At 40.9% G+C, this 27744-nt stretch overlaps 3 protein-coding genes and 1 long non-coding RNA gene across 4 annotated transcripts in view; 2 read left to right on the top strand and 2 right to left on the bottom strand.

Moving 5' to 3' along the window:
• The window catches only part of fancd2 (FA complementation group D2), a gene marked incomplete at its 5' end in the record, with an annotated part of 47761 nt that extends 35383 nt beyond the window's left edge, over nucleotides 1-12378 (top strand). The window contains 12 exons of the mRNA XM_083972353.1: nucleotides 61-171; nucleotides 1631-1764; nucleotides 1872-1971; nucleotides 2659-2781; nucleotides 4616-4709; nucleotides 5530-5601; nucleotides 5721-5759; nucleotides 6913-6987; nucleotides 7398-7472; nucleotides 9316-9462; nucleotides 11179-11280; nucleotides 12247-12378. Coding sequence (XP_083828479.1) covers nucleotides 61-171; nucleotides 1631-1764; nucleotides 1872-1971; nucleotides 2659-2781; nucleotides 4616-4709; nucleotides 5530-5601; nucleotides 5721-5759; nucleotides 6913-6987; nucleotides 7398-7472; nucleotides 9316-9462; nucleotides 11179-11280; nucleotides 12247-12342 — 1168 coding nt within the window. The 3' untranslated portion in view covers nucleotides 12343-12378. The remainder of the gene's footprint in view (nucleotides 1-60; nucleotides 172-1630; nucleotides 1765-1871; nucleotides 1972-2658; nucleotides 2782-4615; nucleotides 4710-5529; nucleotides 5602-5720; nucleotides 5760-6912; nucleotides 6988-7397; nucleotides 7473-9315; nucleotides 9463-11178; nucleotides 11281-12246) is intronic.
• The window catches only part of gpx1b (glutathione peroxidase 1b), a 320730-nt gene that overhangs the window by 43395 nt on the left and 249591 nt on the right, over nucleotides 1-27744 (bottom strand). The gene's annotated exons all lie outside the window — the stretch shown is intronic.
• LOC310986486 overlaps nucleotides 1-27744 on the bottom strand; it is an 82984-nt gene that overhangs the window by 44288 nt on the left and 10952 nt on the right. The gene's annotated exons all lie outside the window — the stretch shown is intronic.
• tex264a (testis expressed 264, ER-phagy receptor a) overlaps nucleotides 17103-27744 on the top strand; it is a 64372-nt gene continuing 53730 nt past the window's right edge. The window contains exons 1-2 of the mRNA XM_083972403.1: nucleotides 17103-17688; nucleotides 25566-25787. Of these exons, the coding sequence (XP_083828529.1) occupies nucleotides 17431-17688; nucleotides 25566-25787 (480 nt within the window). The 5' untranslated portion in view covers nucleotides 17103-17430. The remainder of the gene's footprint in view (nucleotides 17689-25565; nucleotides 25788-27744) is intronic.

The following is a 27744-nucleotide window of genomic DNA, read 5'->3' as shown; positions in this document are numbered from 1 at the left end:
GAGAGGAGTGTGTGTGTCCTCATCTCTGTGTGTCTGTGTGTGTGTGTGTGTGATGACCAGGTCTGGCTTCAGTCTCCCAGGCAACAGGAGTTTACTGAAGAAAGCTCTGGGAGTTTTGGCCGAGCGGCTGAAAGAGCAGCGATCAGACTCGACGCTGGAGCAGCTGGTCAAGTCAGTCACACACTCCTCGTTTTTTTATTTGCACATTATATAACATTATATAACCTGCATGAACAATGAAAATAGTGAAATTAAACATTGTGCAGCAGAGGTGGAAGCCGAAAAAAGGCTGATGAAATGACCTCTCCTATGTAAAAAAAAACCCAACAACAACAGTAAGAAGATAATACAGAAATTCATAACGTCAAAAATAGAAAAGAAAAAAGACAAATTAACATAGAAAAATGAAAGATACTGAATTAATGAAAGAAAGAAAAAACTTACATAGAGGTGTTACAAATCTTAACTAAAGAATGATTTTTTCAGTTGTTTTTTGAACAAAGCCAGTGTGGATATTGATTTTAGTGATGTAATGTAGGTAGATTGTGGAAGGTGGAAGTCCTTTGAGTGTCTTGTCTGATATGAATAGATGTCTGAGGAAAACTTTAAATAATTCTGGAAACTGAAATCATGAGATAAATATACGTACTTATTAGTGGTGGGACTAATTAGAGCCTTTGTAATTAATTCATCTCGATTAATCACATATCAATATTTGACACGAGAAGCAACATTTTTCAATTTAAATGGAATCAATGAATAGACACATAAATGAGCTTACACAACAAAATCTTGTTTATTTTCATCACTTAGTGTTAACATAAAGTGTAATATGAATATAGAACATTATGATTGCATTGTAATTAACGCGATCAAGTCCTAGCCCTAGTACTTATGAACACACAGGTTTGGTAGATGTTCACATTGAAAACTGATAACAAATTAAATTTCCTAAAAAGAAGAACAGAAGATTCTTTTTTCTTTTCTTCTTTTTTTAGCAAAACTAACCATTCTCAAAAATTTCTTTTGAATTAGCAAAATCTTGTTAAAGGGATAGTTCAACATTTTGTCAAATTGTTTTGTTTTAGAGGTTAATACAGAGACTGCTTGATGAAAAACTGTCCCTGAAGGCAACGTGCATCAGCGGTTTTGCATGAATTTCCCTCTAAAACAACTCTGTCTGGTAACATTGTGTTATTATCTCATAGCGTGGTGAATGTGCAGCTCACAACTTGTCCACCAGAGTGTTGTGGAGTTGTTGGATTGTGTATTTGATGAGTTTGATGATGAGGGAAACCAAGAAATCCCATAATGAGCCTCCGTAGCGTAGCTCTGAGCAGCTCACGGCTCTGCTCCGCCGTTCTAAAAATAACTTGCACCGACAATTAAAGGTAACGAACCTACTGCTATGACTATAGGGATTATGGCAATGGGCCAATTTGACTAAATGTTGAACTATCCCTTTGAGAAAGGTAGGACACGTAGCTGCCCACACAGAATTACAATACACAATATATGGATAAATTAAGCTGTAATAAATACAGAATTGATGTGTGTGTGTTGACTTCCTGTGTGTGTGTGTGTGTGTGTGTGTGTGTGTGTGTGTGTGGTTGTGTGTGTGGTTGTGCAGACACAGCGTCCAGTACCTCCTGAACCTCTGCAGCTCGATGCCGAGCCTCAACACGGCGCTCAGCCTCACACAGCTGCTCTGCACCGTGGCAACCAGAGGAGGAGGAAGCCCCGCCTCCTTCAGGCAGCAGATCGGTCAGAAGAACCTCCTCTGTCTCTGTTACCGTAGCTACGTCATCGTCTACGGTCAGAACCGCTACAGCTGCTAACAACCTCTTCCTCTTCCTCCTCTTCCTCTCCAGCTGCTGTAGCCAAAGGCTTCCTGAGTCAGGAGTGGGTGACGGCCGCAGGAGAGAAGGAGCGAGGAATCAAGTTCAACGAAGCCGTTCAGACTCTGCTGAGGTGAGGAGTTAGGCTCCAGTGCCTTGAATAACACTTTAAAAAATAATATAAAAATACTTTTACAACTATATATTTTTAGACGAGCGAGATAAAAGTGAGTAAAATGTGTCACTGCAACAAAAACGTAGATTAAACATGTTCTACGTCGTCCAAAGTTACCCATCGGTCACGTGTTTCCTCCCATAGACTCTTGTTATAACTTGTACGTGTGCAGCAGCTCCTGTTCAATACAGAATGAATACGAATATTTGTCTTATTTCTTGTCAAAATGTCTCATTTCTAGTCAAAACTAATCTCTTTCCACTTAAAATAAGACTCATCACCTAAAAATGAACTTAATTTTAGATCATTTTCACTTGTTTCAAACAAATTTTCACTTGAAATAAGTAGAAAAATCTGCCAGTGAAAGTAAGTTTTTTGTGTTTGTAATAAGAAAGAAAAACTTGCTCCACTATCAGATTTTTCTACTTATTTCAAGTGAAAATCTGCTTGAAAGAAGTAAAAAGTGTCTAAAAACAAGCTGCTTTTTAATGTGATGAGTCTTGTTTTAGGTAGAATGAGATTGTTTCGACTGGAAATTGGGTGACAAATTAACTTGGTAAAATATTTTAGTTTTTGCAGTGAACTAGGCCTCATAACAATAATACAATAATAATCGTGTGTGTGTGTGTGTGTGTGTGTGCGCAGCATCTACCTGGAGCACGTGGACGACGTCCTGAAGGCGGTGGAGGAGATCTCAGGAGAAGGAGTCTCTGAGCTGCTCAACGCAGCTAAAGACGAGAGCTCAGCGTCATGGCCGACTCTCAACAGGTAGGTCCTCCTCTTCCTCTTCCTCTTCTTCTTCCTCCTCCTCCTCCTCTTCCTCCTCCTCCTCCTTCTCTTCTTCATCCTCCTCTTCCTCTTCATCCTCCTCCTCCTCCTCTTCATCCTCCTCTTCCTCTTCATCCTCCTCTTCATCCTCCTCTTCATCCTCCTCTTCATCCTCCTCTTCCTCCTCCTCCTCTTCCTCCTCCTGCTCTTCCTTTTTTTTTTTTTTTATATTTTCCACCTGATTTTTAAACCATCACAGTGATAAATAAATAAAGTTTTGATTATTCTACAATTGAAGAACTTTTCCCAACTACTGGATAATTAAATTAAATCTAAAATTTGAAGTTTGAATTTGAAATATTCACAATGTGTTGGACTGATGTTCTGTACAGGGTTTCCTCTGGGTCTTAAAAAGTCTTAAATTCGCTTAAGTATTGTGTTCAGGTCTTAAATAACTTTAGACGGGTCTTAATTTTCTTACTGTGCGTTCACACCAAAAGCTTCCAAAGCGTCAAAAACGCTCGAGGCTGCGCTTCAGACAAGACGGCTCACAAAACGGCAAATATATTCAGCTGCTTTGGTCGTTCGCCACGTGACTGATGTCAAAGTTCGATCGCGCTGGTCATTGGGCTGAAGGACGTCTCCGCCAAACCGCGTCATAGCTAATTACCATAAAGTTAACCAGGGCGTTTTGACGCTTTGGAAGCTTTTGGTGTGAACGCACAGTTATTCCCATCATGTAACGCTCCTCAAATGTTTTATTGAATGTATTTATAACTACAAACGAGCCGAACGCACAGCTTATATATTACAGACAGTTTAAGTAGTTTTGTGACTCTTTATTTGAGTTGGTGAAACCTGCAGAAACCCTGCTGTATGTTTGTTTTATTTTTTTTATTTAAACAGCCAGGTCTGACTGTTCAAAAGACATTGAAGAAATAAAAAAAACAGCTCAGAAAACAACTCAAACTCCCTGTTTTCAGATAAATCCAGTGTGAGTGTCTCCATGTTGCTGTTACAGACCTGTCACCCTTCAGTCTGATACACAGTCACATTTAAACACTCATTATCTGGATCTGGTCGTCTAGAAAAGTTTATATCTGGATCAAGTTCAAGTTCACCTTTATTTACAGTATATAGCACGTTTAAAAGACCTGTCACGGTCAGCCAAAGTGCTTTACAGCGCCGAAGTAAAAAAAGACAAAATTACATAACAATTCACACACGCATATCAATATACATACAGAAATATACACATGCTATGTACACGTATAAATATGTACACATAACCATGGCGAGAACACATCAGTTCGATCATGATCCGAAAGCCAGGGAAAAAAGATAAGTCTTTAAGGCGGACTTGAACCTCTCCACTGATCCTGCAAGTCTAATATGTAGTGGCAGGCTGTTCCAGAGTTTGGGGGCAACTACTGAGAAGGCTCGGTCACCTTTGGTTTTTAATTTTGTTCGAGGTATATCCAGCAACGGTTCTCCAGATGAACGCAGAGCTCTAGCTGGATATCGGACTTGTATGAGTTCTTTAAGATATAGTGGGGCCAGACCAGTTAAAATTTTAAAAACAATTCATAACACTTTAAAATCAATTCTAAAACGGATGGGAAGCCAGTGGAGGGAAGCCAGAACAGGGGTGATGTGTTTACTTTTTTTTGGTACCAGACTGATTTTTGATCAGACTGATCCGATCCAACTGAGATAAAAGTAAAGATGGATTATTGATTATTGATCCTGGATGGAAAAACAAGGGATTTAAAAATCCAGATAACTGTGAAAACTCAATCATCATCATCCTCCTTCTCCTCCTTCTGCTCCTCAGACAAACCTTCCTGGTCTTCTACAAAGTGTTGATGTCGGAGCTGGATAAATCCGTGAGGAGGATTCCTGCCGGCCGCGCCGCCGACAGCTCCGAGGTTCGGCCACTAGGTGTCGCTCTGGCGCTGCACTGTACGCTGTTGTGTGTGTGTTGCTATGGACACACAACAACTCACTGCTCTGAAAACACACACACACACACACACACACACACAACTCCTCCAGCTGATAAAACAGTCGTATCATTAAACACCTGAACAAACTTTATAACCTGAACGACGTGTTGTTTAAATATACAGAGTTACCCTTTAATTTACAGGCTGTTAAATACGTAATAATATCAAGAAATAGCCAAGAAAACCACATGTATTCAGTTGGAGATGCTGAGAATTCAGTTAAAACAGTGATTGAGGGGTGGGGGGTTATTCTGCAAACACAACCTCTGTTTAATTTAGTCGACATTAATGTATTTTTGCCAGTTAAATATGAATATGGTTGGACAAATTATAAATTACAGGACAGGCTGTGTGAACGTTTCCCCTGCTGTGAATGTTTGTTTAGCCCTTTTGGGAAAAAACACTTATAAAAAAATTGAAATTGCCAAGAAATAACAACTAATTACGTCATAATGTCCAGAAATAAAGGTCAATTTCATAGTAATGTGGAGAAATACAGCCAAGAAATAACAATTGATTGTGTAGAAATAACCCAGAAATAACTGATTCTAATTGACTTCTGGTCTTTCCCAAAAAATTCAAAGCATGAAAATCATGTGTAATCTTTATTATGACGTCTCTATGAAACTGACTGGTATTTCTAGACATTATGACGTAATTATCACGTAATTATCGTATAAATTAAAGGGTTCCCTAACGCTGAACTAACAGTGAGGTCATGTTAATGTGTGTTTCTGGTCAGACTCAGAGTGAGAAGCTGCTGACGTGGAACTTGGCCGTCAGAGACTTCCACATCCTGGTCAACCTGGTCAAGGTTCGTCACCTGTTACATATTTAGTAGTTTAATATAAAAGGTGTTTCCAGCTGCTCTTTGTGTTTCTTCTTGTGTTGTTAGTAAATTAATTTGTATATTTCACCTTTGTCTTTTTCCAGGTGTTTGATTCCCGGCCGGTGCTCAACGTGTGTCTGAAGGTGAGACGTTAACTAACCCTCCTGTCGTCCTTCTTTTGTTCCCTTCCTCCATCCTTCCACTCTTCCTTCTTTCCACAATCCTTTTTCCCCTCCTTCTTTCCTTTCTTCCTTCCTTCTTCTTCTCTCCTCTTTTGATCCAATTGACCCTCCATCTTTCTTTCCTTCCTTCTTTCCTCCCTTCTTCCTTCCTGGAACGAATCTGTTCCCTCCCTCCATCTTTCTTTCCTTCCTTTTTCCCTTCCGTCTTTCCACAATCCTTCTTCCCTCCCTCCTTTCCTTCCTTCCTTTCCTTTTCCCTTCCTTCTTTCCTCCCATCTTTCCCTTTCTGCCTTCCTTCCCTCTTTCCCTTCGTCCTTCCTTCCTTCCTTCCTTTCCTTTTCCCTTCCTTCTTTCCTCCCATCTTTCCCTTTCTGCCTTCCTTCCCTCTTTCCCTTCGTCCTTCCTTCCTTCCTTCCTTTCCTTTTCCCTTCCTTCTTTCCTCCCATCTTTTCCTTCCTGCCTTCCTTTCTTCCTTGACCCATGTGGACAACAGGAGAGTTAAACATGATACACATCATATTAAATATATATGTATATTATATATACAGCTCTGGAAAAAATGAAGAGACCACTTCAAAATGATCAGTTCCTCTGGTTTTACTATTCATAGCTACTATGTGTTTGAGTAAAATGAACACTTTTGTTTCATTCTAGAACCTACTGACAAAACTTCTCCCAAATTTGAAATAAAAAATCTTGTCATTTAGAGCATTTATTTATTTGCAGAAAATGACTAAACTAGTCTAAATAACAAAACAATTCTGGTGTTTTCAGACCTTAGCGTAGCTATAATGCAAAGAAAACAAGTTCATATTCATTTTAAAACAACACAACACTACTTTTTAAACTTAGGAAGAGTTTAGAAATCAACATTGGTGGAATAATCCCAATTTTTAATCACAGCAGTGTTTTATTAATAATCTTGTTGTGTTGGAGTTCAACAGACACTGGACTCGATGGCTGCCACATGTAGAGAAGCTGCTTTATTAACAACATTTTGGAGCAGTCTCTTAATTTTTTCCAGAGGTTTATATATATATATATATATATTATATATTATATAGCAGCAGTGGTTTTAGTATTAACTGTCATTATGTGGTGTGTGTGTGTGCAGTTCGGCCGCCTGTTCCTGGAGTCGTTCCTGAAGTTGGGAATGCCGCTGCTGGACTACAGCTTCAAAAGGCACAAGGTACAAATGACTTCTTCTCTACAACAGCTGTTCACTCTCACTCTGTGTTTAATCTGTGTTATGTGACAGAAACAGCTGTTTTAAACCAGGAAGAGCTCTGAAATACCACGTAATGAACCTTTAATGTTATTACCTAGTTACAGCTACAGTTGATTTCACTGAAGGGAGTTTGTTCTCCTGATTTAATATCAACAACTCACGACTTTCTCTGTAATCTCATCCAATCAAAACTTTAGATTTATATATAAAATATTGTAAAGTAAAAAACTGTGTGTGTGTGTGTGTGTGTGTGTGTGTGTGTGTGTGTGTGTGTGTGTGTGTGTGTGTGTGTGTGTGTGTGTGTGTGTGTGTGTGTGTGTGTGTGTGTGTGTGTGTGTGTGTGTGTGTGTGTGTGTGTGTGTGTGTTTCAGGAGGACGTTCAGAGTCTCCTGAAAACCTTCCAGCTCAGCACGCGGCAGCTGCATCATCTCTGTGGACACTCCAAGGTGAACGCACATAAAATAAAATAAAATAAAACAGCACGACGAAAGAGTAGAAGAATAAAGATACAATATATAGAATAGATATTTTTATGCATTAATATACAGTACCTCTTTACCTTAATTTAATTATACATATGTACGTATATACATGAATGTGTAGGATGATGTACTGTATACAGATGTATATTTATCTAGTTAATCATTTTATTAATTCATTTATTTTATCCATTTCTACTCTTATTATTTAATTCTTATTTTAATTACCCCCTCCTTCCCTCCCCTTTTCATTTTATTATTCATTTATTCTTATTATAACTCATTCTACTGTACAGTGAAGTCTATTACACATTTTCAAAGTAAAATGTTTAAAATGTTTAAATGAAAAGTTCTAAAAACATATTTTCAATCAATCAATCAATCAATCAATTTATTTATTTCGGGCATGTCAATTTAAATCATCATCATCACACTTCATCTTAGTTCAATAATACAATGCACATGGCCGAAAGGGAAAGCGGGAGAAGCAAAAGCTTATCTAGTCCCGCCCCCATTACCCACAGAATAAAATCTTTATCATAATCTTTTCTCCTTTTTTTTTTTTTTTAACATTCTTTTACTTATGACATTTTGACATAATATGTTACGGCATAAGTAGTATATAGATCATATCATAGTCTTTTCTTTTCTTTTTGCTTTTTTCTGTTTTTTTACATTTTGATATAACATATTTTACTTATGACATTCGATATAACATGTTGGCAACAGGTAGTAAGCAGAGCTGAAGTTTAGCTCTAGACAGTACAGTACATAGATTACGTGTGTGTTTGCACATGTGTCCATATTTGTCCGTCATGAGTGAACAACAGTCTCATCTTGTAGCTTGGCATGTCACAAAGTCATAGAATGGTCCAATCGACAGTGAGCAACGTCCAATGTACTTATTATTTTTGGGATGGTGTATGCTGTGGTGTAAGAGCCCTTTTTTGCCATATTCTTTTATTCATCCGTCTCCTCTGCAGCCTTTGCCGCGCTTAACCTCGCCATATCCTCCCGAGTTTTGGCCATGTCAGCTCGTAATATTGACACAAATTCACGAACTGCTGTGATGTCGGAGCGCATCCCGACCACAGCACCTCGAGTAGTGGCGTTGTCCGCCCTGGCATTGCTCTGCTCAGAGGCAATCTTCCTCATTTTCCGATATTGCATGAAAATTCCGCATCCCAGGGTGAACATCCCAATTGTCATGAACGTGAAAATGTACACGTCTTCGACGTCCTCAACATCGAGTGCGGCAAGGCAGAGGACTCTCCACTTTTCCCATCCATCCAAGATGTAGCCGGAGATGAAAGTCCCGTCCGGGCATTTGGGCTCACCAGAACCTGCACGCCTTGTTGAGAACACTCTGTCAATGGCATTCAGTGACCAGCTCAGCAAATCCATCGTGGACCAGTTGATTGAACTCAGCTTGTCAGTTACAGGGCTCAGTTGGATTCACTTGAAATAAGTAGAAAAATCTGATAGTGGAGCAAGTTTTTCTTTCTTATTACAAACACAAAAAACTTGCTTTCACTGGCAGATTTTTCTACTTATTTCAAGTGAAAATTAGTTTGGAACAAGTGAAAATGATCTAAAAACAAGTTCATTTTTAGGTGATGAGTCTTATTTAAAGTGGAAAGAGATTAGTTTTGACTAGAAATGAGACATTTTGACAAGAAATAAGACAAATATTCTTGGAAAGATTTTGAGTTTTTGCAGTGATGAATGAATAAAGACAGAGAGTTCAGAGTGTGGACAGTGAACGCAGCACATTAACCCCTCGGTGTCTCTTTGTGCTGTTGTTGTTCAGATTCACCAGGACACCAGTCTGACCAATCACGTGCCGGCGCTGAAGAAGAGCTTGGAGCTGTTTGTGTACCGGGTGAAGGCCATGCTGCTGCTCAACAACTGTCAGGAGGCGTTCTGGATGGGCAACCTGAAGAACCGCAACCTCAAGGTACCACAACACACACCGAGAGAGAAACACGACACCATCACTCTGACACAGAGTCCCAGAGTCTCTCTGTCTCTCTGTGTCTCAGTACGTCTATATGACGGTCAGACATAAAAACTAATTTTGTCTTTAATCCGTCTGTAACTTGTCGACTGAACTTCATGAAAGTTCACTTACTTCTCAACCTTCATGTAAACGTGTTTCAGTTCGACTCAGACTGGACTTCTCCAGATGATGTGACTGGAAACTGGTTTTCTTCTGCATGTTTCCACCTCAGCAGAGGAGTTACTGAGGAACTAATGAGTAGTTAGTTACTGAGGAACTTTTTTTTTTTTTTTTTATTATATTTTTTAAAGGTCCCATATTATGCTGTTTTTCAACCATTTCACATGGTTCTAAGTTGTCCAACCATATCTATTCCTAGTGTATTGTCCCCAAATCAATCTGCAGCTCTACATCTCAGTAATCTAAAAGTGGCTCTCCAGAGCTCTCCTGAGAACGAGCCATTTCTGTGTCTGCACCTTGAAATGCAAATAAGATGTGTAACCACGTCCACTCCACAGCTGTCACGGGGAGAGGGTGTGGTTTTCACATGTGCCAATGTTGACATTGGGACAGGGGTCGGGCATTGATTTCCAAAAAAAATCTGTCGCTGTTCCGGAAAAGTGTCAGCAGGCGGAGCTCACGTTTTTCCAGACTGGCCCAGGGGGAGGATAAGGAAGTACCGGGAGGTGGAGTCACCTGAGTTCAGCGCATCCTGACGTCAAGTCTGCCAGCACTTCCAATTCGCCCGTTTGGAGACACGATCTCAAAAAAGTTTAGAAATCAATTAAGGGAGTGAACAGACTTTTTCCACCTCCAGGCGTCATAGAAAGGCCACGGGAACACACAGGACCACTACAAAACCTGTAGAAAGTGGATTTTGCATAATATGGGCCCTTTAAATCTTTTTAATGCTCCTGACACTCCTGCACTTTATTTGTGTTTTTAATAGTTCTCATCAGTACTTTTTATCTACCATATTTATATGTATCTGTGTGAATGGGAGAGTTGTGTGTATGTGAGAACTGTGCGAAGAACGTCAAATGTACAGTTTTTTATCTGTTTTGTGTACTTATGTAATGCAGTTACTTGCGGCACATGACTGTCCATGACAAGTTTCCCTGCAGGGACAATAAAGTTGTATTGATTGATTGACTGATTGATTGAACTAATGAGTAGTTGGTTACTGAGGAAGTAAGCTACACAAAATTAGAGTAGTTTCTCATTTTGATGTCTAACTTTACTTTAGGGTACAACAAGTGTAACTAATGATTAACTAATAGTTAGTTTCTCATTAGTTCCTTAGTAACTACTATAATTTTTTTTGCAAGTCTATATTTTTGGGGGCATTTTTGCCTTTAATTGATGGTTATTGAGCCGGGAATCAATACGGGACGCCTGCTCGACCCACTGAGCTAAACGACTCCCCTACTCTAATGTTGTGTAGGTTATTGTGGCATGCGACAGCACAGGAAAATAACAACAAACATGTCAGATTCCACAGACTTTTGCGTCACCGTGTGCACGCAGATTTCCACCCCAAACACGCTCGTCTAAACGCAAAATAAAAAGTGAGAACGCAACAACGCCACTGTTGCGTTTTCTGTCCAGATCGTTTGCGTGTAAACGTAGCCTCAGTGTGCGACTGACTGACTGACTGTTGTTGTTGTGCTGCAGGGTGAAGAGATTCTGTCTCAGAGGTCACCGGGCAGCGATGATGATGAAGACGATGAAGAGGAGGGAGACCGTCCGTTGCCTCAGGACGAATCAGAGGACGAGGTAACAACAGAAACACATCTTCTACTGCTGCTAGAGTCAAGTTATTCATTCATTTATTTATCACACGAGGTTTAATAAAGAGTTTGATCCTGGAGGCGACGTGGAGATCAGAGCTGAGTCGTGTTTATAAAGTGGTTTGTTAAAGGGATAGTTCAACATTTTGTCAAATTGGCCCATCACCATAATCCCTATAGTCATAGCAGTAGGTTCGTTACCTTTAATTGTCGGTGCAAGCTGTTTTTAGAACGGCGGAGCAGAGCCGTGAGCTGCTCAGAGCTACGCTACGGAGGCTCATTATGGGATTTCTTGGTTTCCCTCATCATCAAACTCATCAAATACACAATCCAACAACTCCACAACGCTCTGGTGGACAAGTTGTGAGCTGCACATTCACCACGCTATGAGATAATAACACAACGTTACCACACAGAGTTGTTTTAGAGGGAAATTCATGCAAAACCGCTGATGCACGTTGCCTTCAGGGACAGTTTTTCATCATCAGTCTCTGTATTTCCCTCTAAAACAACTCTGTGTGGTAACGTTGTGTTATTATCTCATAGCGTGGTGAATGTGCAGCTCACAACTTGTCCACCAGAGCGTTGTGGAGTTGTTGGATTGTGTATTTGATGACTTTGATGAGGTAAAAATAGCTAAAAACAGCTTGCACCGACAATTAAAGGTAACAAACCTACTGCTAAGACTATAGGGATTATGGCAATGGGCCAATTTGCCAAAATGTTGAACTATCCCTTTAAAGTTTAATGTAACAGTGGTATCAGAGCTCCTCCTCCTCCTCCTCCTCCTCCTCCTCCTCCTCCTGCAGCTGGGGGCAGAGGGCTGATAACGGGCTGATGATTAGAGTCGGTGTTTGATGTGGCGTCTGTACTTTCTGCTTCGTGGTTAAACTGATTCCAGATCAGCGTGTTTAACCGGAGCGTTTGTCATGTGTTTCTCCTCCGGGCGCAGGACAGCGACGCCGAGGAGAGACAGAAGACCAACAGAGGAGGAGGAAGAGGAGATGAAGCAGCTACAGATGCGACGATGGACGACTCTGATGATTAGATTTAATGACAGGACACTTTATACTGTAGTAGAGGATGAATATAAACCTATAAACCTATAAATACACTGCAAAAACCAAGAATATTTGTCTTATTTCTTGTCAAAATGTCTCATTTCTAGTCAAAACTAATCTCTTTCCACTTAAAATAAGACTCATCACCTAAAAATTAACTTGTTTTTAGATCATTTTCACTTGTTTCAAACTAATTTTCACTTGAAATAAGTAGAAAAATCTGCCAGTGAAAGCAAGTTTTTTGTGCTTTTGTGTAATAAGAAAGAAAAACTTGCTCCACTATCAGATTTTTCTATTATTTCAAGTGAAAATAGACTTGAAAGAAGTAAAAAGTGTCTAAAAACAAGCTGCTTTTCTTATTTTAAGTAGAATGAGATTTGTTTTGACTAGAAATGACATTTTGAACAGAAATAAGACAAGTTGAGTTGAGTTTTTGCAGTGTAACCAGAAGTCTTGTGACATCACATCTACAGTACATCTAAGTTAAGAAACGACTGAGTTGTGTTAATTTACCTGCACAGGTTTTGTTTTGTTTTTCCTTTTCTGTTCCTAATAATAATTAGGTGTTGGTGTCAGTGTTTCAGTCTGAGTTGTGTGTCTGTTTTATTTACACGTTATGTAACAGAAACTATTATTAAAAAGATGTTACGACATAAAAGAGACTTTTTTTAGATGCTGGTGCACAATAAAACATCTGAGTGTTTTGATACTGAGTGAAGATGATCAGAGGAGTTTTGTCCTTTTGTGAGTTCTATTATTTTTTCTTTCATTAGAAGCAGAGATGAGTGAAGTCTGAGAGAAGAGAAGAGCAGCTCCTCTCTGACTCAACACCGACTTCTCTCTTCACCTCCTTTAAATGAAGCTCAGAGGAGAAAACATGTTTTATACACAGTTCATTCAAACCAAACTATAAAACTCAGGAGTTTAGTGATGGAACATAAGACCACAGATCGTTAAGTTCACGTCACTACATCATGGACACAATGAATGATGTGAGACCAGTGATCAGGTTCAGGTTACTTTATTCATAGGTAGATTTGTCCTGTGCAGTGAGTTCTCATTCACACAAAACATTTAACATTTCATCATTCAGACATAAAACAAATTGAAACAAAGGGGAAAAAAGGATGAAATTGCGCTTTCATTTGCATATTGAGAGTGTGCCTTTATTTAGGTTTTGGGGTGTTATCTTAAAACTGACATGGAAACATCATATAGCATATAAGAGTCAAGGTGGCCAAGAATATTTTTATTTTGAATAATTTTGAATGCTATACTGTACACTTATTTTGCAATATCTTATTATTAATTATTGCGTGGAAGTGTGGGGTGATACCTACAGTATGCAAGTAACATCACTCCACAGGTTTATTGAAAGTGGCCGATCTAATAGATCCTCAGACATTAAAAATAATGTATAAAGCAAAGAACAGAACATTTACAGAACTTGTTCAAACTGGAGGAAGAGGATAAAACAGACTGAAGCTTGGTTTTAAACATACATTTCTGTTGCAGGTGTAAAAACTATAGAAATCACTAAGCAAGGAACTGAAAAGTTGCACAGGTATATCTCAGTTTAAGAAAATGTTTAAAAAAGAAAAAATAAGCACCTACAAAATAGAAGTAGAAAGAGAAAAAGAAAAGATAGATAGATGAGTGGTGTCCATCCACTGCTACTTTTGTTGTTGCCAGTGCAGTTATAACTATGGTAAGGGATAGGTACCATACGTTTTCTTCATCCTGCTCCTTTTCATTTATTATTATGTGCACATCATGTGAAGTATAAACCATGAATGGAATAAATCGAAATGAAATCAATTAATGATAGACCAGAAACAATGATAAAACTGTCTCCATAGCTCAAGGCTCCACCAATAAACACACAGATTTCCTTAAACAAGAATGAAATCAGTATAAAACAAGGACACAAAACCCGGATGCCTCGCTACAATAAAATAATAAAGATAAGTAAATAAAGCTTGTTCAGCTCTGTGATGGCAGCAGGAACAAAACTGTTTTGTCCTGTAGCTCCGTCTGGAAGTTGGAGAAGCTGAAATTCACAGTTCAAAGTGTCAGAGTCGTCATTTAAAATAAAAAAAGGCAATATAATCCTCTGTAGCGTCTGGAAGACAGGGATGCTGTGAATCAGTGGAGAGGACTACTAAGGCATTCCTCTCTTATGATATGAGACCAAACCGTGACACCAGTGATGTCACATACCTCAGTGTTTTATTAATATCTTCAGTCAAAGATTTCATAACACTCATAAAAACACAGAAGCTTTTGGATGCACTGCAAAAACTCAAACTCTTACCAAGAACATTTGTCTTATTTCCAGTCGAAACAATCTAATTCTACTTAAAATAAGACTCATCACATTAAAAAGTAGCTTGTTTTTAGACACTTTTTACTTCTTTCAAGCAGATTTTCACTTGAAATAAGTAGAAAAATCTGATAGTGGAGCAAGTTTTTCTTTCTTATTACAAACACAAAAAACTTGCTTTCACTGGCAGATTTTTCTACTTATTTCAAGTGAAAATTAGTTTGGAACAAGTGAAAATGATCTAAAAACAAGTTAAGTCAGTAGTGATAGTTTGACTAGAAATGAGACATTTTGACAAGAAATAAGACAGATATTCTTGGAAAGATTTGGGGTTTTTGCAGTGTGGATGCCTCTGTGACAGACACTGGATTATTGATTATAGTTCAACTATAACAGGGATTGAGTTGTCAATGCATCTATTCAGCTCCAGAGTTTGAGGAGCAGATGCGTCCATCAGGTTGTTTTACAGAGTTCTGCCTCCTGCTGCTGAAGAATATGAATAAAAGCTGCTTTAAATTGTGTTATTAAACTAATTCACACATTAAACTCATCAACATTTAGGCTAATAAAACTTTCTGTCTTGCTCCTTTAACTCTCAAACCCTCTGGACTCTTCTTGGTTTGGTCTGTTTTTTCTATTTTTGTCCTTAATGGATTTCCATAGTTGGATGAACGTGACGTCAGCAGCAGAGCTCTGAACAGAAACTCTCTGTTTCTCTGTTTCACTGATTTGACTCGTTTAGTTGGTTCAGACTCAGAAACTGAAACCTGAGAGAAGAAACTGGTTGACGAGCAGCGACGCGTCGGACCAGAGGTGAAGACACAAGCAGCAGAAACCAGCAGCTGAAAGGAAACATAGAAAAACTGAGCAAAGAACAGAAATCACGGGGTTTTCACTCATCTTTTTCCACGCAGCCTGAATCTGGACTGAACCATTATCATGAGACACAGGGGGGGGTACAGAGTCATAAACTCATTAGTCTCCTCACCAGCTGAGATTTATAATAATATAATAATAATAATAATAAACAGGAGAAACACTTATTTGTTCATGGTATATTTATTGAATTTATTTTTTTTATATAGGTACACACAATAAAAGATAAAGTCATGAAGGAAAATTCAAAAACCAAAACAACAGAAGGGGAAAACAACGGCAACAACAAGCCCCATAAAGAAGAATAAAGAATAAGAGAATAGAAAATAAATACCTAAATAAATAAAATAAAGTAAATTAAGTAACTTTAAAAATTAAGAACGAGAGAAAGGGGGGTGGGGGGGTAGATGTAAGATGATGTAAGATGATGTAACATTACAAAGTGTCTGGAGGTTGTAAGAAGTCAAGGCCCTCTGAAACTATTCATTACATTTGCATACTCTCTTTAAGTGTAGGAGAAACTATTTTTAAATTAAAATCCCTTGAATGTATTTTATAGCCTATCTTATAATTTGATCATGTGATTAATTATGCAAATTGGACAAGTGCAACATGCCTGTGCATTATTTATTTATTTATTATTGTGCAATAAACTGTGCACTATTTATTACTTTTAAACTGTATTTGTGCCCTTTTGCTTCTTTTTGATGTGGTGCTACATCTATCTATCTATCTATCTATCTATCTATCTATCTATCTATCTATCTATCTATCTATCTATCTATCTATCTATCTATCAGAATTTAAATAAATAAAGAAATTAAATGTTTCATTCTGTGTGTAATGGATATAATGTCTTGGTTTCACTTTCTGAATTGAGTTACTGACATAAATAAACTTTTCCATGATATTCTAATGTATTGAGATGCACCTGATTAATAATCTATTTCTTTCTTTCTACCCCGTCTGTCTTTTACCTTTCTTTCTTTCTTTCTTTCTTTCTTTCTTTCTTTCTACCCCGTTTCTTTGTCTTTTTACTTCGTTCTTTCTTTCTTTCTCTCTTTCTTTCTTCCTTTCTTTCATTCTTTCGTCCCCCCCCCCTCTCTCTCTCTATCTATCTATCTATCTATCTATCTATCTATCTATCTATCTATCTATCTATCTATCTATCTATCTATCTATCTATCTATCTATCTATTTCTTTCTTTCTACCCCATCTGTCTTTTACCTTTCTTTCTTTCCCCCCTCTCTTTCTTTTCTTCTTTCTATCTACCCCGTTTCTTTGTCTTTCTTTCTTTCTTTCTTTCTTTCTTTCTTTTCTTCTTTCTATCTACCCCGTTTCTTTGTCTTTCTTTCTTTCTTTCTTTCTTTCTTTCTTTCTTTCTTTCTTTCTTTCTTTCTTTCTTTCTTCCCCCTCTCTATCTATCTATCTATCTATCTATCTATCTATCTATCTATCTATCTAATTCTAAAGTGAACCAACCACCCCTCTCCTCCGGGACATAATGGTCTGATCCAGGAAGTGAGTGCAGTGTTTGGGGAAACACCGTAAACAAACCGTCTGTTCTCAGTCAGTTCTGTTCCCAGCTGGACCCGGAGCTTCTCAGCACACAGACACACACAACTACACAACTAACACAACTACACAACTACACAACAACCTGACAACACAACTACACAACAACCGGACTACACAACCACAGAAGAACCGGACTACAACAGGACAAACAGGACTCAGACCAGCTGTTTCTCTGCAGCCGTCACGCTGCTTTGATGCACGGAGAGTAACGTAACGTCAGAGTAACGGGAGAGTAGCGGTAGTGTAACGTGAGGAGGACTGTCCCTCTGTCCCTCTGTGTGTGTGTCTGTCACCGTGATGTCGGACGTGGCGCTGCTGCTGCTCATCGCGCTGTCCGTCCTGTGTCTCGTGCTCACCGTGGGGGGGCTGCTCGTGCACTCGGGGCTGCTGCGTGACGTGGACGTGGGCACGGGCCCCCCCCCGGTCAGAAACGTCACCATCGCCTACAAGTTCCGCGAGGGCTCGTACAAGGACAGCGGCGCCGCCTACACCGAGACCTGCAGCATCGGACCCCGGCTCGATTCCATCGGCGTCTTCTACGATGACCCCAAACAGGTGACGTAACGCTGACGTAACACTGAGCCCCCCCCCCCCCCCCCCCCCCCCCCCATGTGGACTTTGTCTCCTGATAAGATACTGACATGTTAGTTTGACCTGGGACACGTTAAAGGGACAGTTCAACATTTCAGTCAGATCCTCCTCTCACCATAACAGTAGGTTCATCACCTTTAAAGGGACACACCAACATTTTTTTTCCCCGTGTCTTGCCTCACTCCTGAGTCCATGACCAGCAGATGGACACCATCCTTTCCACTGTGCGTGCAGTAACGCCGTGTTCACACAGGGCGCGAGGCGAATTTTTTTGCGAATGGCGCGGCACGAATGAAGCGAAAACGCGAAATTCGCTCGTTCGCTCGAGTTCAAAATATTGAACTCAAGTGAAATATTCGCGCGAGTGCCGCGAGTAAAAACAAATATTCCAGCGGGCAAAGTCGGTGTGAACGCACCGTAACAAGGGAGATAGAGCCGTATCGCCCGTAATTAGCTTAGCTCAAACGCTGGAAGTGTATAGGTAGTGTTAGCCTGCCTCCACCTAAAGTCGCTAATTAGCTTAGCTCAAACACTGGAAGTGTATGGGTAGTGTTAGCCTGCCTCCACCTAAAGTCATCAGAGAAACTCTTCGTCTCAGAGCTGACAAAACTCTCCGGTAAGGCATCTTGAGCGGTCAAATGCCGGTAACTTAGCTTAGCTCAAACGCTGGAAGTGTATAGGTAGTGTTAGCCTGCCTCCACCTAAAGTCGCTAATTAGCTTAGCTCAAACGCTGGAAGTGTATAGGTAGTGTTAGCTTGCCTCCTACCTAAAGTCGCTAATTAGCTTAGCTCAAACACTGGAAGTGTATAGGTAGTGTTAGCCTGCCTCCTACCCGAGCCGAAACCAGCAGTCAGAAGCTGATTTCATTTTAGCTCTAAACTCTGTAAATATATCACTTTATCCACATTTCAAACATTTCAGGTGAGAAAGTAGCCGTTTAGATCAGCAGTGTGTCGTTAATTTGTCTAAATACCAGCTGTTTACAATTTTGTTCGGACGAATTCGGCGCTACTCAAGCTAGCTGTTGTGACCAATGCACTTCCGGTTACTTTCACAAAATAAAACACCCGTTGTCCTTTACATACAGAAAACCATGACGATAGAATTTGTGCTTTTACTTTGAAATAGGAAGCTAACCTAGCCTCGATGTAGCTAGCTTGAACCAAAATAAAGCGTCTTTGCTTGAACCCTCCGTTTTGACCGATCTCGTCCCGTTAGCGACATTTGACCGCTCAAGATGCCTTACCGGAGATTTTTGTCAGCTCTGAGACGAAGATCGGCCCGCCGGTTTCCGTTTAGAGTTGCTGAAGAGTTTCTCTGATGACTTTAGGTGGAGGCAGGCTAACACTACCCATACACTTCCAGTGTTTGAGCTAAGCTAATTAGCGACTTTAGGTGGAGGCAGGCTAACACTACCCATACACTTCCAGTGTTTGAGCTAAGCTAATTAGCGACTTTAGGTGGAGGCAGGCTAACACTACCCATACACTTCCAGTGTTTGAGCTAAGCTAATTAGCGACTTTAGGTGGAGGCAGGCTAACACTACCCATACACTTCCAGTGTTTGAGCTAAGCTAATTAGCGACTTTAGGTGGAGGCAGGCTAACACTACCTATACACTTCCAGTGTTTGAGCTAAGCTAATTACGGGCAATACGGCTCTATCTCCATGGTTACTGAACGCACAATCGAAAGGATGGTGTCTATCTGCTGGTCATGGACTCGGGAGTGAGGCAAGACACCCTCATCAAAGTCATCAAATACACAATCCAACAACTCCACAACGCTCTGGTGGACAAGTTGTGAGCTGCACATTCACCACACTATGAGATAATAACACAACGTTACCACACAGAGTTGTTTTAGAGGGAAATGCAGCCAGAACTACATTCCAGACACGGCTGCTGCTGGGCGGAGGGATTTCAGAAGAGAAAGTAGTTCTGAGTATTTGCTTCATGTGTCGTGATTACTGTAAGGTTGTCATGAGAACAGATTCTTTGGTATCAAGTCGTTGCCAACATGCAACTTTGCCCTCGGCGGGTTGTGTTGATTCCTGTATACGATTGTGAGTCTGAGCCTGTGCGTCTTTTTCCGGTCAGTCTTTAAACTCTGTGCAGGTTGAGACGTCGTTGAATCACAGTGGAGCTCAAATACAAGACAGTTTGATGATGTCAGACATTTTTTTTCTCTAAATATTAAAGTAGCCCAGTGAATTTAGAAGCACATGGGTCCTGTTCTTTTCTTCTTTTTTTTTAATCGTGGTATCGAATAAGTATCGAGAATCATGGAAATCTCCTGGTATTGGTATCAACTACTGAAATTCTGGTGTCGTAACAAACCTAATCATAATGTTACATGATTATCTCATAGCGTGGTGAATGTGCAGCTCACAACTTGTCCACCAGAGCGTTGTGGAGTTGTTGGATTGTGTATTTGATGAGTTTGATGAGGGAAACCAAGAAATCCCATAATGAGCCTCCGTAGCGTAGCTCTGAGCAGCTCACGGCTCTGCTCCACCGTTCTAAAAACAGCTTGCACCGACAATTATTAAAGGTAACAAATCTACTGCTATGACTACAGGGATTATGGCAATGGGCCAATTTGACAAAATGTTGAACTATCCCTTTAAAGATAAAACACACAGAGATTATATTCACAACTTAAATAAGAATAAACAAGACTTTAACGTGTTGTAAATGAAACAGTAGATGATGATGATGTCGTCTGTTGGTCACATGACACAGCTGGTTTGGAGCGTGTCGCTGTTTAAAGACTGTATCAGTGTGTGTGTGTGTGTGTGTGTGTGTGTGTGTGTGTGTGTGTGTGTGTGTGTGTGTGTGTGTGTGTGTATCAGTGTGTGTGTGTGTGCGCTCCAGGCTGCAGCTCAGTGTGGATGATGAAACAGTCAGTCAGCTGTTCGATGCCACGTTGCACTGTTGATGTTTCCTCTGTGTGTGTCAGTGTGTGTGTGTGTGTGTGTGTGTGTGTCTGCTCTGACTCAGTGGAAACAGAGCGAAGGGCCGACGCAGCCTCCTCTTCCTCCTCCTCTTCAGTCTGAACATCACGTGAACGCGTTTAGTTTTCACCACCACTTTGTGTTTGGTGTTAACACAACACAAACTTCTGCTGGTTAGAGCAGAGCACACACACACACGGGGATCGAACAGTGATCACTGGAGCACGACTGAGAACAGCACTCACTGTGTCAGGACGGTTCATACACTGCAAGAACTCAAAATCTTTCCAAGAATATTTGTCTTATTTCTTGTCAAAATGTCTCATTTCTAGTCAAAACTAATCTCTTTCCACTTAAAATAAGACTCATCACCTAAAAATTAACTTGTTTTTAGATCATTTTCACTTGTTTCAAACAACTTTTCAATTGAAATAAGTAAAAAAACTTTTTGTGCTTGTAATAAGGAAGAAAAACTTAAAAACAAGCTGCTTTTTAATGTGATGAGTCTTATTTTAAGTAGAATGAGATTTGTTTTGACTAGAAATAAGACAAATATTCTTGGTAAGATTTTGCAGTGTAGTGTTCATATACTGAGAGATACAATGTAGATATTAGACAGACAGACACTGTGTTTCTATTTATCTCAGTCTGTCATGACTCAGTAGAAGTCGTGTCTCATTCAGGATCTTTTTTAAAACTTTTTTGACAGAGAGAGAGAGAGAGAGAGAGAGAGAGAGAGAGAGAGAGAGAGAGAGAGAGACTGCAGCTCACAGTCGTCAGCTCCATGTTAAAACATTCCTGGTCTCAGAAACATCAGATCATGATCCACAAAGTCTGAGACCAGGAATGTTTTAACATGGAGCTGATGACTGTGAGCTGGAGTCTCTCTCTCTCTCTCTCTGTCAAATTCAACAAGCTTTATTGGCATGACTGTGATTTACAATTTTGCCAAAACGTTAGGACAGTGGTTCCCAAACTTTTTTTGGCTCGTGACCCCCTTGTGACATCACAAATTTTGGGCGACCCTGTCAATCAAGATGCACCAGCTCAGATATTTTTATATGCTGCATTTTATTTGAACTCAATTTATATTCGATAAAGTGAAAGTATAGTTTACAGTTGTTTAAGATTGTATGCTGTGTTTTTAATTATAATTTTAAAAAGAGTAATAATTAGTTAGTTTGTTTTTAATTATCACTATTTTTTTTAGCAATTACTTAACATTCCAGGCGACCCCACATGGGGTCCCGACCATAGACTGTAAAAAGAATGGACGTAGCGTCCGTGACGTCACCCATTGGTTTGGGGGAGTCTGTTTTGTGCCGCTACTACGGGGGTTTGAGCCGCGCCATGTTGGATTCTACTTGCCATATTTGGAGCGGTGCGGCCGTTGGCCGGCCGAGAGCCCGCCCACTGGCCTCGTAGCAGCGGTCTCCGGACCTGTCACTCAACGGTTCTGCGCCCTAATTGGCCAGAACTTTAACCCTAATAACAGTAAAACGGTAGAGTTTTAAAAAAATTCACCCCCCTCAGAGTGTGTGCGAGGGTAGAAACTGTCGATTGAGACCAAAAAAATGAAATGTACCAGGCTGTAAATATGTTTTTTTAAGCTGTAAAATCGGCTATTTTAACATGGGGCTTGATTGGAGTTGCTCCCTTCTGGAGCCAGCCCCCAGAGGAAGAAGAGGGGATTGCAGCTTTTTGAATGCGGAAGTGAGCTTCACTTCTCAGACCGACAACTGCCCCCTTGGTCCCGACCCCAAGGTTGAAAAACTCTGCGTTAGGACAACAGAATAACGATAGGCCTACATAGACATTTAATTAGTAATTAGTAGTAATAGGCTAAGAATTAAAAAATAAATAATTAAAAAAAACTAAAGGAAGGAAGGTGTGTGTGTCTCTCTCTGTGTCTCTGACACATCGATGACTCAGTTTCACGCGAGTCATGAATATGAATCTAACTCATCTTTAACTCTTCATCTCTGAAGCTTCTCAGATCAGTTTCCTCTGTCTGGTACCGTGTTGTAGTTAATGTGACTGAGCTCAGAGTCTGATCCCAGGTCTGTTTAATAACTAATACACAACAACACCAACAGATGCTGTGATTTCAGTGTGAACGGTGTCACCAAAGGTTTGAGTGGATATATATAATTTGTTGTCCAGAGCGTCTCCGTAGCAACAACACATACCCTGAGCCAATCAGCAGGTGGTATAACAGAGGAGAAAACACAGCTTCAGTCGGTTTAGACTGTGATCCGCTCTGTCGGCCACTAGAGGGCAGTGTCACCATGGAAACAGAGAGAGAGAGAGAGAGAGTGTGTGTGTGTGTGCGTGTGTGCGTGTGTGTGTGTGTGTGTGTGTGTGTGTGTGTGTGTGTGTGTGTTTGTGTGTGTGTGTGTGTGTGTGTGGGAGGCAGCAGCCGTCTGAAGCTCATTGATCTTTGTATTTAATTCATTCCCATGGACTCAGAGGAGACTCAGCCTCAGATATGAGGTTATCACATTAATCACACGGAGGGTTAGACCTGCACCAGAACTGGTTTCAACTGGTTTCAACCTGCACCAGTAGCTCCGACTGAACTGGTTTCAACTGGTTTCAGCCTGACTGGGGTGCAACGGGGGCTTCCCACAGACTGCAGCCGCCTGCTGAGCTCCGGTCAACCTCCGTCGTCATCCCGGGGGAGAAAACGAGCCGAGTATCTTAACTTATCAGCAGGTTTTCAGAGGTTTACCACCGGCTGGTTTAATAGTTTTTAGGAGATAAATGTTGGTCTCATTGATGAAATCTAACATCTGTGGAAGTCACATTAGTTTGTCTGAATGAAAAGTGGAGCTTCAGGTGTGTAACGTTATTGGACAGAAGAGCTGCACTGCACTGTTTATTATTTTTTGTTTGTTTTATTTATTTATTTAGGATAGTAGAAAAGTTTTTCTCATTCCAATTACAATGGTAAAAAAAATACTCATGAGAAGTAAAAGTTTATTGCATTTAAAAGGGTCTACTTGCATTATTATGAAATATTATTATTATATTAGTGGTTAATTTGCTCTCGTTTATCGTCAATAATTTGTGGGACAATATATCCAGCAAAATTTGTTATCGTCACAACAGGCCTACAGTCCCACATGAGCTACTCTCTGAATTTATGCGCCGTGCTCCGGCATCGGGTAAAGGGTAAATTTGCCCGTTACTCTCCCTCTTTGGTTTTTTAGTCTCCTCAGATAAAACTTGTAATGTCTTCGGTTTTCTTGCTGCTGCTGCCATGACAGCGGACGGTAAATCCTCCCACATCGGCGTTCGTTCGCATCGACTTCCATGTTTTTTGCGAATGTGGAAAGGAGGAAGCGACGTCGCCGTGAAGCAGTCAGCAGCACGTTGTGGAGGAGTTCCTACTTCCTTCCATCCACCTGGAAGCTGCAGTTTGCTCCGGCCTGTGATCTACTCATGTCCCACTTTGTTTGGAGCCGTCGTCATGACGAGCAGCAGAAATAAAAGAAGTGAAGTGTGATGTCATGATGTGTAGACGAGTGGGCGGAGCTTCACTCACCTGCAGCTTCACTCTGCTACGACTCATCAAGAGGAATAAACCATCAGAGACTGAGATAGAGCTGCTGCTGCTGCTGCTGCTGAGGTGTATTAGCATTTCACTGCTGCGTGTGTGTGTGTGTGTGTGTGTGTGTGTGTGTGTGTGTGTGTCTGTGTGTGTGTGTGTGTGTCGACAGCAGAGGAGGAATAAATACACTGATCCCACAGGTCCTCCAGTCAATATTAGACCAGACGGAGGAAACACACACACACACACACACATAGAAACACACACACACACACACAGAAAAGAGCTTTTTTTAATCTTGAACTATTGAGAGGAGTTTAATCCGTTTCCACAAAGTGTGTAAAATAAAAACTGACTCAGATCAGTCAGTGGAACGAGGAGGAGGAGGAGGAGGGGGAGGAGGAAGAAGAGGAGGGAGGAAGAAGAAGAGGAGGAGGAGGAAGAGGGGGAGGAGGAGGAAGGGGAAAAAGAAGAGGAGGAGGAGGAGAGAGGAAGATGGGGAGGAGGGAAAAAAAGGAAGAGGAGGAGGGAAAGGAGGAGGAAGACAAAGAGGAAGAGGAGGAAGAAGAGGAGGAGGAAGAAAAAGAGGAAGAGGAGGAGGGAGAGGAGGTAAAGGAGAAGGAAGAGGAAAAGGAGGAGTAGGAAGAGGATGAGCAGAAGGGAAAGGGGGAGGAAGAGGAAAAAGAAGAGGAGGAGGAAGACCTCCTCCTCCTCTTCCTCCTCCTGGTTTATATGGTTCATTCACAGAGAGCTGATGTTTTAACGCTCCCTCTCCTCTCTGCTGATTGGCCGCTTGGTGCCACTTTGCGTTTTTAATGAGCTCTGTGATGTCGTCGGTCGTTAACCGTCCTGTCCTCAGACCACAGGACTGTAAACACAGACCGGACTCAACACAACACACCTGGGGGGGGGGGGGGTTACACCCTCATCCCTCCCTTTACTTCCACCTCTGAAGGCAAAGAGCCAGATCAGATACGCTGCTGTTCAATAATCTTCTTTCATTTGAACATCATTTATAAGTTTAGGTTTGCTCCAAGTCTCCTCGTTCTATTGTTTCTAATGGAGATTAACCCTCCTGTTGTCCTCCTAGGTCAAGGAAGGAAGGAAGTATGAAGGGAAAGGAAAGAAGGAAGGGAAAAAAGATTGTGGAAAGAAGGAAGGATGGAGGAAGGAAACAGATTGGGTCAACAGGAGGGTTAACCAGCTTTTCTTTAACTTTATTTACGTTACATTGCAAATTATTACCATAAATCTAGTCCAGCTGAGAAAGAGAGAGAATAAGCAGCAGTAGGTGTCTGACTCTGTTGTGTCTCTCTGTGTGTGTGTCCTCCAGCGGCCGGCGGAGAAGTGTCGCTACGCGGTGGGCAGCATCCTGAGCGAGGGCGAGGACCAGCCGGACGAGGAGCTGCAGAAACTCTACGAGAAGTTTGGCTTCAAGGTGTTTTCTCTGCCGGAGGTGAGCCACGCGGTGACCAGCAGCTTCCCCTGCAGCTCGCCGCTGTCCCACATCCTGGGGCCCTACAGGGTCTACCCCCGGCTGGCCGCTTACATACAGGTAGGAACACAGAGAGGGTGTGTGTGTGTGTGTGTGTGTGTGTGTGTGTGTGTGTGTGTGTGTGTGTGTGTGTGTGTGTGTGTGTGTGTGTGTGTGGCTCGCCGCTGTCCCACATCCTGGGGCCCTACAGGGTCTACCCCCGGCTGGCCGCTTACATACAGGTAGGAACACAGAGAGGATGTGTGTGTGTGTGTCAGTGTGTGTGTGTGATGGTTCAGGTCTTCAGCATCGTGATGATCTGTTGATGGAGGAGCTGTTGTCTTTTCCTTCTTCTTCTCAGGGAAGAGGTAGATCTTAAAGGGATAGTTCACCCAAAATTCAAATTTCACTCATTATCTCCTCCCCCCTCATGTGGACTAAGGGCTGTACTGAAGCCCCCGTTTTTCGGAACAATTTCTCATGTCGGGGCTTCAATACAAGAGGGACATTACATACGAGCAGCATGGAGGTATTTGGATGTTTTTTGGTGTGTCTTTTTGTTACGAAGACAGTTGGTATCCATTTGCAACCGTCATATGGACATGCACTGCTACGCCGAGACCCCCTGTAACTCAGAGAAGCCACGGAGGACTTTCAATTTTGGGTGAACTATCCCTTTAAGGTCTTGATAGAGGAGTTGCCCTCGTCTCTTTGTCAAGGCCAGCATCTGGTCTCTCTTTTTTTCAGCAAGTAAAACGAATGATGACGGGTCGTTGGGTCATTGTTGTTCAGCTGCTGGTTTGTTGCTTCACCTTGAGTTTCCAGGTGGATTTCTCTGTTGCTGTGGTTGGAAAGAGCCGCTGCCATTGTGTTTACCCGCTGTCTGAAATCTTCAACTTTGGCCTTGACAGAGTTCAGACTTTTTTTTTTTGCAGCAGCAGCAGCAGCAGCAGCAGCAGCAGCAGGTGCAAATCAAGATATGTCTGTCAGTGCAGACAGTCAAACAAAGTACAAACATATAAAAGACATACACATACATATATACATACATCTACCACAACATTAACCAAAAAACAAACAAACATAAATAAGTCACACCACAAAAAATATATAAATAAAAACAAAAGACTGTTTTTTTTAATTGGAGGAAGCCCATGTGGGTTCCTCCAATTTTCATCCTTCCGGGACTCTCATGTCCAAAAATGGACACATAAAATAACTGCTATAAAATCATATATCAATATTTTTTCAGCTTTTTTTTGTTGCATAAATCTCTTAAGCCTCTTCAGCTCTGCTCAAGACAAGACAGAGGTGTCATTCAACTTGTTGTAAGTCGATGTACCATCACAAAAGTTATGAAAATATTATATGAAGGCTGAAAAGTTCCATAGTGTTGCTTTAAATGTCATTTTGAAGACTTCAAACCGGCATTTAAAGGGTTAAAGTTATGAAAAGGGACTCGAAAGGGTGCATAAAGTGTTACCAGTGTATAAATGGCCTGTAAGAGTAACTGACAATAGATTTCAAGAATGTGTCAAAAAAGAAACTTTCTTGCAGAAATTCATACCTTTAGCTGTAATGCAGCCAAAATTATCAGAAAAATCAAAAAAGAAAAATGGGAAACATGTCCCTAAAAGGACCGGGGGACTCCTGAGAGCTGGCGAGGCCTGTAGTTCAGCAGAAACAGCAGTTTTGTTCTTCTCCAGCTCGGTTATCGTTAACACAGGTGTGTTGGATCTTGTTCGTATGGCGCCCGTGGTGTCGTTCGCACTTTGTCCTTTCTCCAGCTTTTTTTGTAGACACTTTGTTGGATTTCAGCAGAACCTTGACTCGTTCACACCCAGCTGTACAAGTTGTAGCTTCCTGGTTGTGGAGAAAGTCGTCATTTAGAAGGGAATGAAGTTGTGGTATATAGGTGTCTTTCTTATCATCTTTATCTTTCTTTCTGTCTTTCCTTCTTTCTTTCTTTTTTTTCACATTATAAAGAATTTATTGCAGGCAAACAATATGCTATAAATAATATTTACAAACTATAGAA

This window comes from Trachurus trachurus (assembly GCF_905171665.1).
Source record: "Trachurus trachurus genome assembly, chromosome: 5".
Classification (NCBI taxonomy): domain Eukaryota; kingdom Metazoa; phylum Chordata; class Actinopteri; order Carangiformes; family Carangidae; genus Trachurus; species Trachurus trachurus.
Note: the sequence above shows the minus strand (reverse complement) of the source record. Positions and strands in the feature narration are given on the sequence as shown.